The sequence below is a fragment of the Corvus hawaiiensis genome, chromosome 1, assembly GCF_020740725.1.
Source record: "Corvus hawaiiensis isolate bCorHaw1 chromosome 1, bCorHaw1.pri.cur, whole genome shotgun sequence".
In the NCBI taxonomy this organism is placed as follows: Eukaryota; Metazoa; Chordata; class Aves; order Passeriformes; family Corvidae; genus Corvus; species Corvus hawaiiensis.
Window position 1 is genome coordinate 30,308,230 of NC_063213.1, and position 15,160 is coordinate 30,323,389.

At 40.0% G+C, this 15,160-nt stretch overlaps 1 protein-coding gene across 2 annotated transcripts in view; it reads left to right on the forward strand.

Moving 5' to 3' along the window:
* The first annotated feature begins 351 nt into the window (after positions 1 to 351).
* The window catches only part of FBXL2 (F-box and leucine rich repeat protein 2), a 51,022-nt gene continuing 36,213 nt past the window's right edge, over positions 352 to 15,160 (forward strand). The window contains exons 1-2 of one of the 2 annotated variants that reach the window (XM_048297999.1): positions 352 to 460; positions 14,250 to 14,311. In XM_048297999.1, coding sequence (XP_048153956.1) covers positions 458 to 460; positions 14,250 to 14,311 — 65 coding nt within the window. In that variant the 5' untranslated portion in view covers positions 352 to 457. Of the gene's footprint in view, positions 461 to 5,863; positions 5,998 to 14,249; positions 14,312 to 15,160 lie in introns of those variants that run through there. The other variant, XM_048297991.1, reaches the window with a different exon arrangement.

Here is a 15,160-nt window from a genome sequence, read left to right on the forward strand (position 1 = left end):
GGTTTAGGGGTGCCAGTGGTAGTGCTGCGTTGATGGTTGGACTTAACGACAATTAAAGTCTCTTCCAACCTTGACGATTCCATGATTCTGTGTCTCCGGGAGGTCACCCTGCCCAATACAAATACAATGCCAGGCTGCAGACGGGAGGTGCAGGGTGCAGCTACACCCGCGCTGGCAGCACGCAGCCGACCCCCGGGAGGGCCGGCAGCCACCCCGGCCCCTCTCCCGCCCGCAGGGCCGGCTGCCGCCGGACGCCAGCGCCTTCACCCGGGAGGCGGCGCGGGGCGGGCCGGCCCCACGGCGCAGGGGCGGTGCCGGTCACGCGGGAGCGCGGCGGCCCCGCCCCGGCTCCGGCGGCAGCGGCGGCGGCGGGGGCGCGCGGGCGGGTGCACCTGGCGCCCTCCTCGGGGCTCCTCGTCGCCGGGACAACCGGGATCGCCGCCGCCGCGCCTCTGCCATGGTGAGGAGCCCGCGGCGCGGCCCCGCCGCCCGGCTGCAGCGGGCTGGCCCGGCCGCCCGGGGCCCGGGGCGGGGAGCGTGTGCCGGCCGGGCCGTGCGGAGCGGCCCCGGGGCCGGGCGGCTCAGCCCGAGGGGAGGGTGGCGGGCGGGGGAGCGCGGGGCGCGGGCTGTGCGGATGCGGAGCTGGGCGTGCGGCCCCGCGCGGGGCTGCGCCCACCCACGCTGTAGACGAGGGGAAAAGAGTGTCTGTCTGCCCCTCTGTCTGTCTGTGTGCCTGCCCAGAGCAGGTGGGGCCGCGCTGTCCCTCGCTGTAGCACATGCCTGCGTGTCTGTGGTGAGGTGTGACGGGCGCCTTGCCTCCTCCTTCTCCCCGTGTAAGGCCGGAGCAGCCATGGCAGGGCTCTGCCTGGCGTGTGGCGCGGGTCAGGTGTGTTGTCCGCCTGGATAACACAGAAGGGATGGTGTGTTTATACGGGTGTGTAGGGGAGCTGGGGAGGGATGGAGGTGTGTCTTAAAAAGTCGAGAGGAAAAGCCAGGGCGTGTGTCGGTGCACAGGGCAGGGATGGGGTGTCACCGCGTGGATGCACGGGGTGCTGGGTTTGGGCGCTGTGCTGTATCCTTATGCATGTGCCGTGAGCCAGGGTGTGGCCTGGGATACGTGTATACAGCACATATACAATCGGACATGAATGTAGTGCTATGGCTCTGTGTGGGTCTGCTGTGATTTCGGCTTCGGGTATGGTGTGTTTGTGTTGTAGCAGAGATGTGACATTGTGTGCAGGGCCGTGACATGGCATCGTATGTATGTAGTTGTGTCTGCCTGCTGCTGTCTGGTATAGGCTTGTGCCTGTGTGTATATATAGCAGATATTGGGTGTGGCATAATCTGTGGATATTTTTACAGGCATGTATGCTATGGGTGTGGCAAGGATTATCTGTACTTCTGTATGTACATAGCAGATACAGGGTATGGTATTTTGTGTGTACAGAGCAACAGTGTCTTGTGTGTGCAAGCATTCATAGCTGTGATGTTGTGATGTGTGTGCACAGATGCATTTATAATAGACTTGTGGGGTGAGTGTGAGCACAAGGTTTGTTTCACCTGTATGAAGGGATGGCATGAGATGGAGCATATGTGTGTGGAGGGTTGCAGCAGAGGAGGAAGAGTGGCTGTGGTTTGCTCTGTGGGGAGAGCATGTGGGGATGTGACACAGTACGTGTGTGCCATGAGTGGCAGGGCAGAGATGCATCAGGATGTTTGTGAAAGGAAGATGACAAGGCATGTAAGGGGGAATGTGTAGGGACAGGCACAGCATATTTGGAAAGATGATTGGTTTGAGCCCTGTTTTCAATTACAACTTAATTGTCTGATGCCTTACTGCTTCACAGTGATAGTTACAATGATAGATGCAGCAAGAAGGCACAGTTGCCCATCTTTCCCACATGGGGAAATGCACAGTGTTTTAAGGCAGACGATCACTTTATGTGTATGCTTATGTGTGTGTAACGATAGTAGGTTTCCTGTATTAGGTTCTGGGGAAGCGGAGGGAGCGTTCAGCCTCACAAAGGGAAGAGCTATATTCCTGTGGTGTTGCAACTTTTCTTCCTTTGCATGAAGGCTTGTTCATGCACTCCCTCTTTCTTCCCCTACACATTGCCTTCTGTTCCTTCCCAATTCTAGGCTGTATGTTCTGAACCTAAACAAAGCAACCTTGAAAACTAAAATGTGAGGTGGAATTAAAGTATAGATAGACTGTGTATGATTACAGTATACTTCTGTGTAGAATCAGTTTGGATTTGCTTTGCAAAGGTTTTGGGATGTATCTGTTGCTACAGGGAGGAGTAAACCTCAGTGAATGAGGCTGTGGATGGTGTAGCATTGGTGGAGTGATTGTGATATGACTTAGTAACATGTTCTGCTTCATGATATATTCCATCAGAGAAGATGCAGTATCTTAAGTCAGTTGAATAAAATGGATTTATCTCATGTTCTAAATTTAAGGTAGATTACAGACTGAAAAACAACTAACCAAATATTTATAAACTGCACCAGGGGAGGTTCAGGTTGGACATCAGGAAGAATTTCTTCGCTGTAAGGGTTATTAAGCATTGGAATGGGCTTCCCAGGGAGATGGTGGAGTCACCATCCCTGGAGGTGTTCAAGAAACTACTGGATGTGGCACTTCAGAGTTATGGTTTAATTGACCATATGGTGGTGTTCGGACAGAAGTTGGACGCAATCTTGGAGATGTTTTTCATTCTTAATGATTCTATTATTCTAAAAGTAAATATTTTCCATTTACCAAACTCCAGGCATGGAGGTTTCCTTCGTGGTCCGTTTTGACCAATGAGATAGCATTTAGCAGTCTAAACTCAGCAGATGTAGAATCTGCAAAGCAGCATTGGTGCTGTAACTGCACAGGTGAAATCTCAGAAATTATACCATCTGCTGTGCAGATTCTTATATTGGGCAGCTTCTTAGTTGCACTTGATAGCTGTGAAGCTGTTACCACCATTTTTGTTATTATTCTAATATTTTTTAAGGTATTTTATTCAATCCATGCTTATGGTTGAATTGTTCTGTCTTATAGGGTTAGTCCTATTCAAGTTATTCTTTCCTTCCTAATTCTTTATAGCTTCACAGAATTAATTTTGAGCAATTGACCTTTTAGTACAGGGAATATCAATGTTCTTGAAAATCAGGACTATTAGCTTACTGCTTGCTTATTTTGACAACAGACTGGAATATTTAGTCATCCTAGTTAAAATGAGGGATAGCATGGGCCTAGCAGATGTGGAAAGTTTAAAATAAAAGTCAGCTTTTCAGTGAAGCATGGCAACTATTTTTAGGTGAGTGTAGAAAAGTAGTACTAGTCTTGGCACTCTGACAATATTGATCTGAATCCCAGCAGAAGGCTACACATTGACAGTACTTCAGCTGTTTCGTCATTTGGAAGTCAGAATAACTGCATTAATTTCATGTAAATTGTTATCAACTGGTAATTCTGGTAGTCTTTCTACTGAATTAGAAATGCACGTAAGTGGGATATGCTAAGTAGGACAAAACCAGATGAAATTGTACCACCAAAGAGTTCTCCCTCAAGCTAGTTTAGACCATAGCCACAACATTCACTTGCATTCTTTCTAATAATCTTTTTAGGAAGGCAATCCATATTCTCCATAGATTTCTGCTTTCCCTTTTTTTCTTTTTTAACCCCTCCATGTGTTTTAAGACAATGCAAGAACTGTTACAATTTCTGATCATACTTGACCTGTGTATTTTGGGTGACTTGATGTGAATGTGATAAGGCTTGAGTCCAGCTGTTTGCCTGAGCTTTTACAAAGCAGCTTTCCCACTTGAACTTTTAACGCAGCAGGGGACATTCTCATTGTTTGTAAAGCTTCTGAGAAGGAAGATTGTAAACACAGAGTAACTTCTAAATGGTGAAAATCAGATTTGCATTCTTAAAAATGCAGAAAAACATATATGTAAGGCATTAAGAGTATAATGATGAAAAATTCACTACATACTGGTATCTCCTCTGTCAATTCCATTTTTTTTTCAGGATCAAGAAATTACTTGCATGTCTGTCAAACTTAATCTAATTGTTCTTGAGACTGAAGAACAAATAGTTTGTAAAGATCGTTTTTCTCAGCCTAATTTAAAAAAAAAGTACTTTACTATGAATGTCTGAAAATCTGTGTATATAGTGTGATTCTACAAGACTGTGTGGAACCAAATGGATTATTTTTGTGATGAAATTACTTATAATTTGACTACAGTCGCTGTGAATCATTTTGTGGTGGAAGCTGCCTTAGATTCTATTTCAGTATGTCTCTGTAGAATCTCAAAGTTACTTGAGTGGTCAAATGAAAGTATCTTTCTCAGGTGTTTTGAATTTAGGCTTTTGCAACTTACATTTGAGTGTTTGATACTTAAGGAGGGATTTGTTGTTTATCAGGTCAAGGAAAAATAAGCACAGGATCTGTAAGATGCTTAAATTTTGCTGTCTCAAATGACCTCCCTCTTATGCATCTGCCCCCACCCCCCTGAACCAAAACAGAACAAAACCCATCCAAACAAAATTACAGCATGAATTTAAATGTTCAAATGGATTAAAATAATTTCTGTTGGGTAGTGGGAGGTAATGGAAATGCAGCAGTGGTTGATACAAGGGCACCTCAGCTGAAAAAAATGAACTATAGCCAATTTCTTGAGGGATTCCCCCTGAGTTTTTGTCTTCGTGTTAGAGGAACCACTGCTAGAGGAGGACTGGAAATTTGCCCTTTCCTGGACTTGTGCATTTTTGTCTGTTTGGAACTGTGAATCCCTGCTGTGTAGCCCACAAGAAAGTACTCAAAATTTGGTGTCAAGCTGCACCACTTAAAATATTTGCCATACATCATGTTATACTCTTCTTTTTCTATTCCATTGTTTTCCAGTGTTCTCCTTGGTAGGCAGAAGGAAACAGTAAATTTGGTTTCCATTGGATTTGATTGCTGGTTAACCAGTATGTTCTGTAAATTTAAATCAAGGAGACAAGGACATCATCAAATCTGCATAAATGTGAAACTTTACCAGTATGTCAAGTTTGTATGTCTTCAGAGGTTGAAATTGAGGTCAGAGCTTCACAGAGAAAAGCTATGATTTCCATATCATAGCTTGATGTTACGTAGTAGTTATATAAATATTAAGAGGCAAAATGTCTAAGTGCGCTTGTAGATTATAGACTATTTTCAGAACTACTTCTGGAATAAAAGTATCAAGATCATTTTATTTCTGCAGAAATTCAAGAAATGTACATTTTGGCAAATACTGAATGTTCAGTTTCTCTTCTAAATCTCAACCTATTGCCTTTCTTAGAACAGTTTGAAAAAGATGTTTTGGAAATGCTACTATGATGCTATTTCCTTTGAAGCCAAGTGTAACTACTGCTTGTAACCCTGAACAGGTGCCTAATTTTATCTCTTATAATTGAAAGCTTTACATATATGGCAGCTTTTATTAGTTATGCACTACGTACATGGCATGTGTAGCCACAGTGCAGACTTTTTTCTTTTTTTTTTCTGGTTCATTTTCTAGGGAGATTTGCCTTGTAGAGATTTTCCCTTCATAGTAAAGATTTCATGCTCAGTACTAGGAAAAACCTCAGTTCTGACGTAGTGTTTATGAGGCAGATCAAGCACTGATTTGAAATGGCTTTGTAGGAACTATAGAGCCATTCCTGTAATAAGCCATACCTTTTATGTCTCAAATGTGTTTTTGAAGAGCAGTTATGGAGGGAGAGTATTAGTACTCAAAATTTCTGTTTCTCAGGTGCTTAGAACAAGGGTTCTGACTGCTTCAACCATGCAGTCAGTATTAAAATGTAATTTCATTTACAGTTTGAGCTAAGTGCAATAAGAAGAATTGCCTTTCTGGATATGAGATTGCGTGACTGGAGGGAGGACTCCGTCAGTTCAAATTAGAATGGTGCAAACTCCTGGGGAAATGGACCTGCAGAAGAATCTCCGTGTGAACACTCCAGGAGGATTTCAGGTCTCTGTTGTCGTGCCATCAGCCTGTTAGTTTGTGTGCTGATATTGAAGACTGGGAATAAAACTTAGCCATATGTATGTCAGTAAAAACAGCTGTATGCAGAAGTGGGGATTCAGAGGAGTTTTGAAAGGTGTTCTCCTAAGGGCTTGATGAATCTGTGATGTGGATTAAATTTGGGTGGCTGAGACTAAATGGCTATCCCTAAGCAAACATTGCTACATTGAAATGAATGGACGCTAACTTTTCTCTTGGATTGATTTTTTTCAGAAACATATCATGTTCTGAATGCCTTTGAAAATGTGTATTTATAGCATGGTTCTACAAAATTGCATGACACCAGCTGGATTATTTTTGTGGTTACACAATTTGTAATTTGAGCACACAGTCCTTGTGGATGTTGTGATGGAAACTACCTTAGAGTCTTCTCCAGTATTTCTGCTTAGAGTCTCAAAGTTACTTGAGTGGTCAAAGAAAAGAACTTTTCTCAGGTGTTTTGAACTCTAGGCTTTTGCAAATCTCGTTTGAGACTCTGCTTGATGCTTAAGGAGAGATTTGTCATTTACCTGGTCAAGAAATACAGAATCTGTATGCTTAATCAACCTTGTGAGGGGCTACTTTGTACCCTTGTGATGGGTTACAGGCAACAACTGCTTCATCCATCCGATTTTAGTATTCTGCCATTCTCCCATTAATTAATGGGTCTGTTACTCTGAGAGCCCATAAAGATGATGATATGGGTTTCCCCATATTCCACTTGGAAGTACTTTATAGATTAGACTGCTAATTGAATGCTTTATTTTAATTTAGTTCTTTTAGGAACAATGTCTAAATGCATCATCATGTACTGTTTGGAAGGGTATAATCTTAGAAGACGAGTAATGGATAATTATCTGAAAAGGGAAATGTTCAGTCATTATTTTTTTTTAAGACAAAGCAAATTGAAGGAAAGATTTGCCAATCAGTATATGACTAACAGATGATGAGGATAAAACTTCGTCAAACCTGTTTTTTCAGCTGTCTCTCTGCGTATGTGTAGAGAATATATGGGGACACAATTAACAGATTTTTCCAAATTTCTTAGTGTTTAAATGGTAGTTGTTGGATTTTATTTTATTTTTTTTTTTCTTTCCTAATCTGAACTAGACTCTAGTCTCGGAAGATTAGGTAAGGAACAGTTTATTTTTCTATGTGGTTTGGGTTCGTTTTGCCATCTCTGGTAGTGGTTAGAACACGATGCCTTGAAAGGCAAATGTGAGCTGGGTGCACCTGAACGAAGGGTTAATCTTCCACGTAGCTCCTATCTCAGAGTAACATGGGAAAAGCAGAGCTTGCAAGCCTTTTTTGCCAATAGTAGTGTAATGGCTGTTTCTTTCAATGAAGTATTGGATTGAACATGTTTTCTGCCGCGCTGGCTACCAAACACCAGTTACATGATAGCTAGTATTGATAAAATGTTATCTTTCAACTGAATTTTAGACCTGCAAGTAATTAGGTCAAACACTAATTCTGCAAATCATTGGATTTCCCCTTTTTAACAGGCAAAAATAGTAACTATCACACTGGGGTCAGAGGATTGATGGCTGTTTGGTGACGCAGTAGGAGACAAGGCTGAGTGTTGCATTAGAGTATGGGCATCTCAGCTAACAGATCAAGTTAACCTGTTAGACCTTGATACCCTGGCTGTTTGCAGGAATGAAGCTGTACTCTTTAAAAGGCTTGATTGGTGATTTCCAAACACGTTGTTGGCAATAGGTCACTGCCCTTCTGAAAAACACACAGGAAAGGGTGATATGAGCTGTTCGAGCAACTGAGGATGGACTGGTGTCCTCAAGGCAGTAGGAAAGGCAATCTCCAAGCTCCTCCTGCTCTGCACTGGGAGGCACTTGAGTTGGAACAGCCAGAGGCCTCGAGGTAGAGTTGTGCAGCTGCAGACATCAGCTCTGAAGTTCACAAATGACCTTGATCTGTCACCCAGTAAGAACAGGACCTTGCAGAGCCAGGCTGAAGCCCTGCAGTAAAATGTGAATGATGTGGTATGAATACCAGTGCTGGCAAAACAAGAATGATGGCTCTTCTGGAAGAGAATCAAGCAGCAAAGTGGGCAGTGTGGCCAGCTGCTTCTGCCTGGAAGGTTTTATTATGTTGGACAGCACTTATTCTGGGGAAATTTTAAAAACATTATGGCCTTTTTAAGCAGCCTTAGGTCATTGGAAGGCATTAAGGAAAAACAGAGATGTGCTCAGGTGCATTTGTTCTTCTCTGAAGGTGAGCCTTAACTCTTTAAGATGCCCAGCACCATAAGAACAGAAGTATTTGATATGAGATGTTGCTTTTGTTCAGTCAGTTTGTCATCACAGTGTTAGAAGAGAAAATACCCCAAGAAAAGATCAGTGCAAAAGATTCCGGGGGTATCTGGCAGCAAACAAGAAGCTATAAGGCTACTGAAGACCATGTCCTGGGCTCTAGTAGTGTGTGTCCAAAGGGAAGAAAAGGTTAGCAACCACAGCAGACGAGAAGGCTGGATTTTAAAATGCACAAAGGCAAAGCCTGATCCAGAGCAGGGTGAACAGCTGGAGCATAGGAATGAGAGCCTGGAGGGCAGAGAATGTCTGTGTGTTGAAATAAAAAATTTTGCCAGTCTGTCTCTGCTGTAGACAAGCTTGGTTCAAGATGGGATTGCATTTCAAGGTTCACTTTGGTGTGTCTTAGTTTTTATTGATGATAGAGGAAGCTTTACCATGGGTTCTAATTCAGCAGCAGTCCTGTGCCATCAGCTGTTGTGTCTTTGATATCACTTTTTTCAGTTCTGTTGGCAATGTATAGCCTGTCTAACGCTCCTTTTGTTGCCTGGATACGGCTACATTTTGCCACTTGCATGGTGTTAAATGATTCTGCCTGTCTGATGCATTGATTGTACATTTCTGGAGGAAGGCCTGGCTAGCAGCAATTCTCTGAGCATTAGAGAATTTTATACGTTTATACTAGAGTGTAACATGGGATAATCTGAAATTTGTGGTAAAGGAAGCTTGTTTTCCCTCTTCTTCCTCCTCCATTTTTGTGGTGTATTTAAATAGAGAGCTTTTTAGGATGCCATTCATTACTTTAGTTTGCTTGTGAGCTGCTCTGGGTAATAAAGCCAATCTGGTGGCTTTCCTACCACTATAGCACCAGGCGCTTTCAGGCACATGGTAAAAGGAAAATTGCACAGGCAACAATTAGGTGTCTCAACTGAGGAGGAGAGATACGCAGCAGGTTGCTGGGTTTTGTGTTTGGCAACAGAAATCTGCACCCCAAAATCTGCACATCAAAAAGTTGAATAAAAATTTTTTTAAAAATTTGGTTTTATCATGTCTATTACTGCATGAATAATACTTAATAAAAATTGTTCTTGCCAGTGAAAACCTGAAAGACTTGATGCTTTATACATTTGGCTGTATTTACAATTTAAGTAGAATCTGTGCTCTGTCAACCACAGAAAGGAAGGAAATATATGATTCAATTCTAGCCTCCAGTCTCCTTTGGTGAAAATGACCCAACATTGTTTTTTTTTCCTGAATTGATAAATAATTCAGCCTTATTTTCAGTATATATGCCACTAGCTGATGATCTTTAGAGTCTTTCACACTTCATCTTCCCCAAACCTACTCTTGCCCATAATTCCTTTAGCATGCTACTAAGCAAGGCTATTTTTGAGAGTCTGGGTTTTTAATAACTTTTGATTTGAAAAGTTGACAGGTTGGAAGTCCTTATCTACTCTGATTTCAGGGGAAATTAAATACATAAGTATCTCTGTGGAACTGAGCCATAATGGATGAGCTGCTAGCAAAACTGTTTCATCTGTTAAGAAAATAGGCCTCTTCAATAGAGGACCGAATGACAACTGAAATTGCATCGTTAAAAAAAATATAAGGGCTATCATCAAAATTAGCAGTATAACCTTATTTTGATCTTGAAATAACTCTATCAGAAAAGATTTCTTCATTTCATTAATTTTGGTGAGAACAGGAGGCCTTTATCACTAGCTGTTAGAATAGAAGAGATTAATGTGCTGCTTTCAATGGTGGCAGGCTAACTGTGGTGTACCAAGAAGTTAGGTTCTAGGACTAGTGGCAATTAGTATGTTTAATAATATGGAAAGAGAATTACAATGGGGAGGTTATGCTTTTTGGGTTTCACAGATTTACACAATGGATGCTTTATTTATATAATAAAGAGATTTTTTAAAAGTGTAGTTGCTAAAGAAATTTAATGTAGGAAAGTATCAGGTAATTTTTAAAGAAAATAGTCCCTTTTTAGCTCATTAAGTACCGTGAAGATATTACCAAGAGGGGTCAGCTAAGGAATGTAAGAAATGGTCCAAGATTCATGTAATAAACAATTACAGTTTTCTCTTGTGGATTTTGTCTTGTGTTATTTCTTCTCGCAATTCTTTTAAGAATGTAGAGATCTTCTGTGTCTCTTCTTGTATTTACAGAAAATTTAAAACTGGTTTTAGAGTAACATTTATTGCATATGTTCAATCTCATCCTTTTTCCATGTGCAGAGATTCATCCGTTGCGTTTGGGAATTTTATACAGTTAAAACCATACTTTTGTAGAGTTTGAGATACCCTGTCATTAATAGAGTCAAACTTGCTACCAAGTACAAAAGCAAAGAGAGCAGAAATATTCTTTCTATGTTCAGGGTATTCTTAATTGTTATTTTGGATTATTGTGTACAGGTATTCTAAGGGCATGTCATTGTCAGCATGCTCTTTAAGTGAAGGAAAAAATCATATTTGACAGGAATACTGGAATATTTTTTACAGTGATTGAACACTTCCTTAACTGAATGTTTTTGGTGAATGATTTTTTTTTTTATAAATAGAAACAGCAAACTAGAGGGTATGTAATAAAAATTAAGTAAAAAATAACAAGAAATGTACATGAATGTACTAGGGTTTTTGCTTCATTAATGGAAATTTCGAATGATCCGGAACTGTTCTTCATTAATGGACATTTTAAATTATCAGAAACTGTTGAAACAATGAATGTATTGTCCTGTTTGCACCTTCTGTCTTTTCTCTCTGCTTGCATGCATTTCAAATCATGTTACAAATGTTTACCTAGGAAATGACTACTCCAGTTGTCCTGTGTCTGTTCTCTGTTTGGGGGAAAACTTACTGAGGAGCCTTTAAAGCAGCCCCTTTCTTCTTCTGAGATGCAAATGCACTATGGCTCTAGAGGCTAATAAACTTTCACAGATTAAAAGAGTACTATAAAGAGGTGCTTTCATTTTTCTAGATGTGCTTATTCCGTAATAATAATACGTTATTATATGAGAACTGCTGCTAATGTGTACAAGAATGCATAAAAGTTACTGTTTGAGGGAAGACAGCTTTGAATATGTTTGTGGCCTCGTCTGTGGCTGGTGTAGCAGGCATAGTACTTTTTGTGGATGGGCAAGTTGCACACTTCTCATAGTATGTCATAAAAGCTGTGGTTTTTTTCCAGTTTTAACTGGGATTCCTAAATGAACCATATTGGTCAGATATGCTGTCGCGTATTCAAAACAGCTTGTCCATCCAACTTTAACTTTAGAACTATCTTACATAAACATAAAGATTATAAACCTTTTTCCTAAGAGCTGCTGGTTTGGTTGTAGGTTTAGCTTTTCAGCTTTGTCTCAGTAGGAGAATACTTACTACTGTGCTATGATTTGGAGTGATTTCACTTTTGTTGATGAGTTGTTGGAAATACTATTTAACACAAAGAGCTATAACATGTGCTCAAGTCTTTAGAGTAACTTGCCTTATACCTTACTAACTCAAATCCTGTGTTATCCTCACAGAGTGAGCATATATATATGTATATATATGTATATATATGTATGTATCTCTCTCTATATAGATATCTCCATGTTACCGTATACTCAAGAATCTGGTGTAAAGAAAAAAAAGGATAGATTTTTTTTTATATAGGCAAAGTGACAGCACACATGTAAACTAGTAGCAGTCTGCAAAGTAGCTTTATTTAAAAATATATACATGTACGTATCTGCTAGATGATGTAACTTTTGAGGAATTATCTGCAGCTATAGAATACTTTAAGTTAAAAGGGGACTTCTAGGTCTGTGATACTGAATGTTCAGATTCTGAACCAAAATTAATGAGATCTAAGTTCACTTGTCTGTTTTACCACAGACCTTGTGTGCTCTCACGGAGGTGACATCCTTTCTTTGTGGCTTATGTTTCCAACCTGCAATACACAGGAATATTTCCTTACTTGGCTCTTTAGTGATCCTAACTTCTATGAGGATGGCATATATGTCCCTTTTTTCTGAATGAGTTCTGCAGTAAACACAATTGGCATATTGACTATTCTTTAAAAAAAACTCCTGATATATGCTATTGTTTTCAGGCAGTTTTCAGCTGCAAACTTTGAGCAGCATATAATATAAAAATGGCACACGTGTGGATAATTCCTAAACCTGAGTTGTCAAAGTCAGAAGCAGTCAACCAGTTCTAAAAATGTTGTTGATGTACACTGTGTATTTCAGCCTAAAGGCTGAAAATATCACCAGCAATGGGTATTGGATATAAAACAGCCAGAGCAAAGCTGAACCTATGGTCAGTCATGTGGAACTGCTTAAAGCCAATGTCTCTCTTCTGAAGGAGCTAGAATTGTCCTATTGAAATATATCTTCATAGTCGTTTTACATTTTGAATACCTGTAGTCCCTAGTCTGTGAATAAATGTGCTACTCCAGTTGCCAGAAAAGGAAGCTTGATTAAACTTGTCAGTCCTATTGAAAGTTGACAGCTTTATTGTCCTTAGATGTGGGGATAGCCGTGCACAGAGGTAGTAGGTGAAGAAATCTGTGTCAAAATTGAAAAAGTAGTGTGCTGTTAAACTTGAAATCAGTCTAGGATGTACTGGAAGAGAAAAAAGATTCTTGGCAGCAGCCAGGAGGTTCAGATTTTCAAATCTTACAGTATTTTATATTTTCAAAATTCCCAGATGTGTAGTTTTTGCTGTCTCCCTTCTTTTGTGAAGACAGAGCCAAGCTTATATTTGACTTTTTTTTTCATTATTTGCTTTTATGGACCTGTATTCAGAACTACTTTCCTTTTTTCTTTTTTCATTTTCTTTTTGACCAAGAAGCAAAGCAAATAGTTTCCAAGTATTCACTGTGTCTGGATGGTAGGATAAACAAAGGGTGATAGCCTGATGTCAGTAACAGCATATGCTTAATAAAGGGAGAAGATTTCTTCCAGTTGTTTCCATGTTTTGTGTGATTTTCGTATTTACCTTTTAGCATTCACAAAACTCATCTATTTTGGATCCTTCTTCGTAGTTTTTGTTTCTGGTATTATGGACAGCAAGTGGACTCCATAAAGCTCTTCTCTTTACACAGGAAGTGATTGCTTGTGGCTTTGACATCTTCCAGTCTTTGCCATAGTTCCTTAAATTCTAATTCACCTTCTGTTTTGTTTGTTGCTGTGTTCCTCTGGTAAAATTTCTCAAAGTTAAATATTTAGATTAAGTAGTAAATCTGGTCAACATCTTTGTTTTAGTCTTTCTATTTAGCTGTTGACTGTATAACCTTAGAATTGCCTGCTTTTTTCCTTGGGCATTTTCTTCTAGTCTCTTTTTTTTTTTTTTTCCTTAGGATATGTATCAATAATATGAAGTTTGGGTGAGAGGTATTTTCAGTTTTTCTTGTAGGATTTCTTGACATGCTTACTTTGCTTATATAGCTGCTGCCCTATCTGTGGCACTAAATTTTTAAAATGTGTAGATAGTTATATTTTATCTGTGTTCACATACGTGAGCCAAAGTATTTGCACTGTAGACAGTGCAAAGGGGGGGATGACCTGAATACCTGGAAATGTCCAGTTCGTTTTCTGTAATGGGACGGTTTTAGGACTGTGCAGCCAGTGTGTGTTTGTATGTGCTTGCTATTGCTTGAAGTTTCACTACTGCTTAAAATACTTCTTTGTGGAGTGTTAAGTGTGCTTGTTTAATGATTATTAAGTTGCTCCACAATTTTTGTGTGGTTAAATCTTAGCACTAGGGAAGAGCAGGTATATGTGGGGGTGTGGCTTTATTTTGTACACTGAAATAATTTTATAGTGTTGACAACTAACATGTTGAAAACTTGATATTAACGGTAATTTAAGAGAATTAAGCGCCTAAGTAGAAGGTGAGTAGCCTCTTTAAAAGATGTTTTACTTGTTGGTTTTTAAAATAGTGTTTTTTCTTTCTGTTTTAGGTTTTCTCAAATAATGATGAAGCCCTTATTAACAAAAAACTACCCAAAGAACTTCTGTTAAGGTAATTCTACATAACATTGTAAGGAGTAAAAACCTGAGGATTGTATGTTGCTTATGTGTCTTACAAGCTATCAAGTGCTATTCATTCTTTCTTAAATCCTCTTGAAATAAATAATAACACATCTGATTTAGTTCTTGGAATTCTTGAACTTGTTGCTTTGATTTGTTTTAATGTGTTCGAATTATACTATACCGTGGAAGATGCCATTTAATTGTGATTTTTGACTTGCATGTCAAGAAGTGAAATAAAATGTCCAAAAAACTTTGGTGTACCAAGTAGTCAGCTCTTCCACACTGCACAAGCTTTTATATCTGTCTGAAGAGCCTAATTTTCTGTAGTTCACACTCTTTGTGCCGTGAACTTTATTATAACAAAATAAAATACTAATTCGATGTCAGAACTTCCAAAAAAGTCACTGCAGTGAAAAGCTCTATCTATTACCATTACTGGCAGTCTGTGTTATATAAGGTAGAACCAGCAGAGGGATCTTTCTTATTGTAGTCATTGGGTTACTCATAAATTTTATCAGCTTGCTGGTGTGTGAGTAGATCATCTTTGCAAAAGTTACCTAGAACTCCAAGATCCGTAAGTTCAGCCCATGACTGATGGATGTCTCACGCTCTCATATGGTTGGAAGTTGATTTCAAGCAAAGTATAAATCAGCTGCCGAATGTGGAGCTATTGCTTGGTTGGATGTGGCCACTTCAGAGCTGGAACTGAACCAGGTCAGCAACGTCTTCTGTACCTACATAGAGGTTTTGTTATTGACTACTCCTTAAGGTGAAAAAAAAAAAGGAAAAAAAAGTTCACTTGCGATGGTGCAATTACAGTTTTTAGTGTGGTGTTATT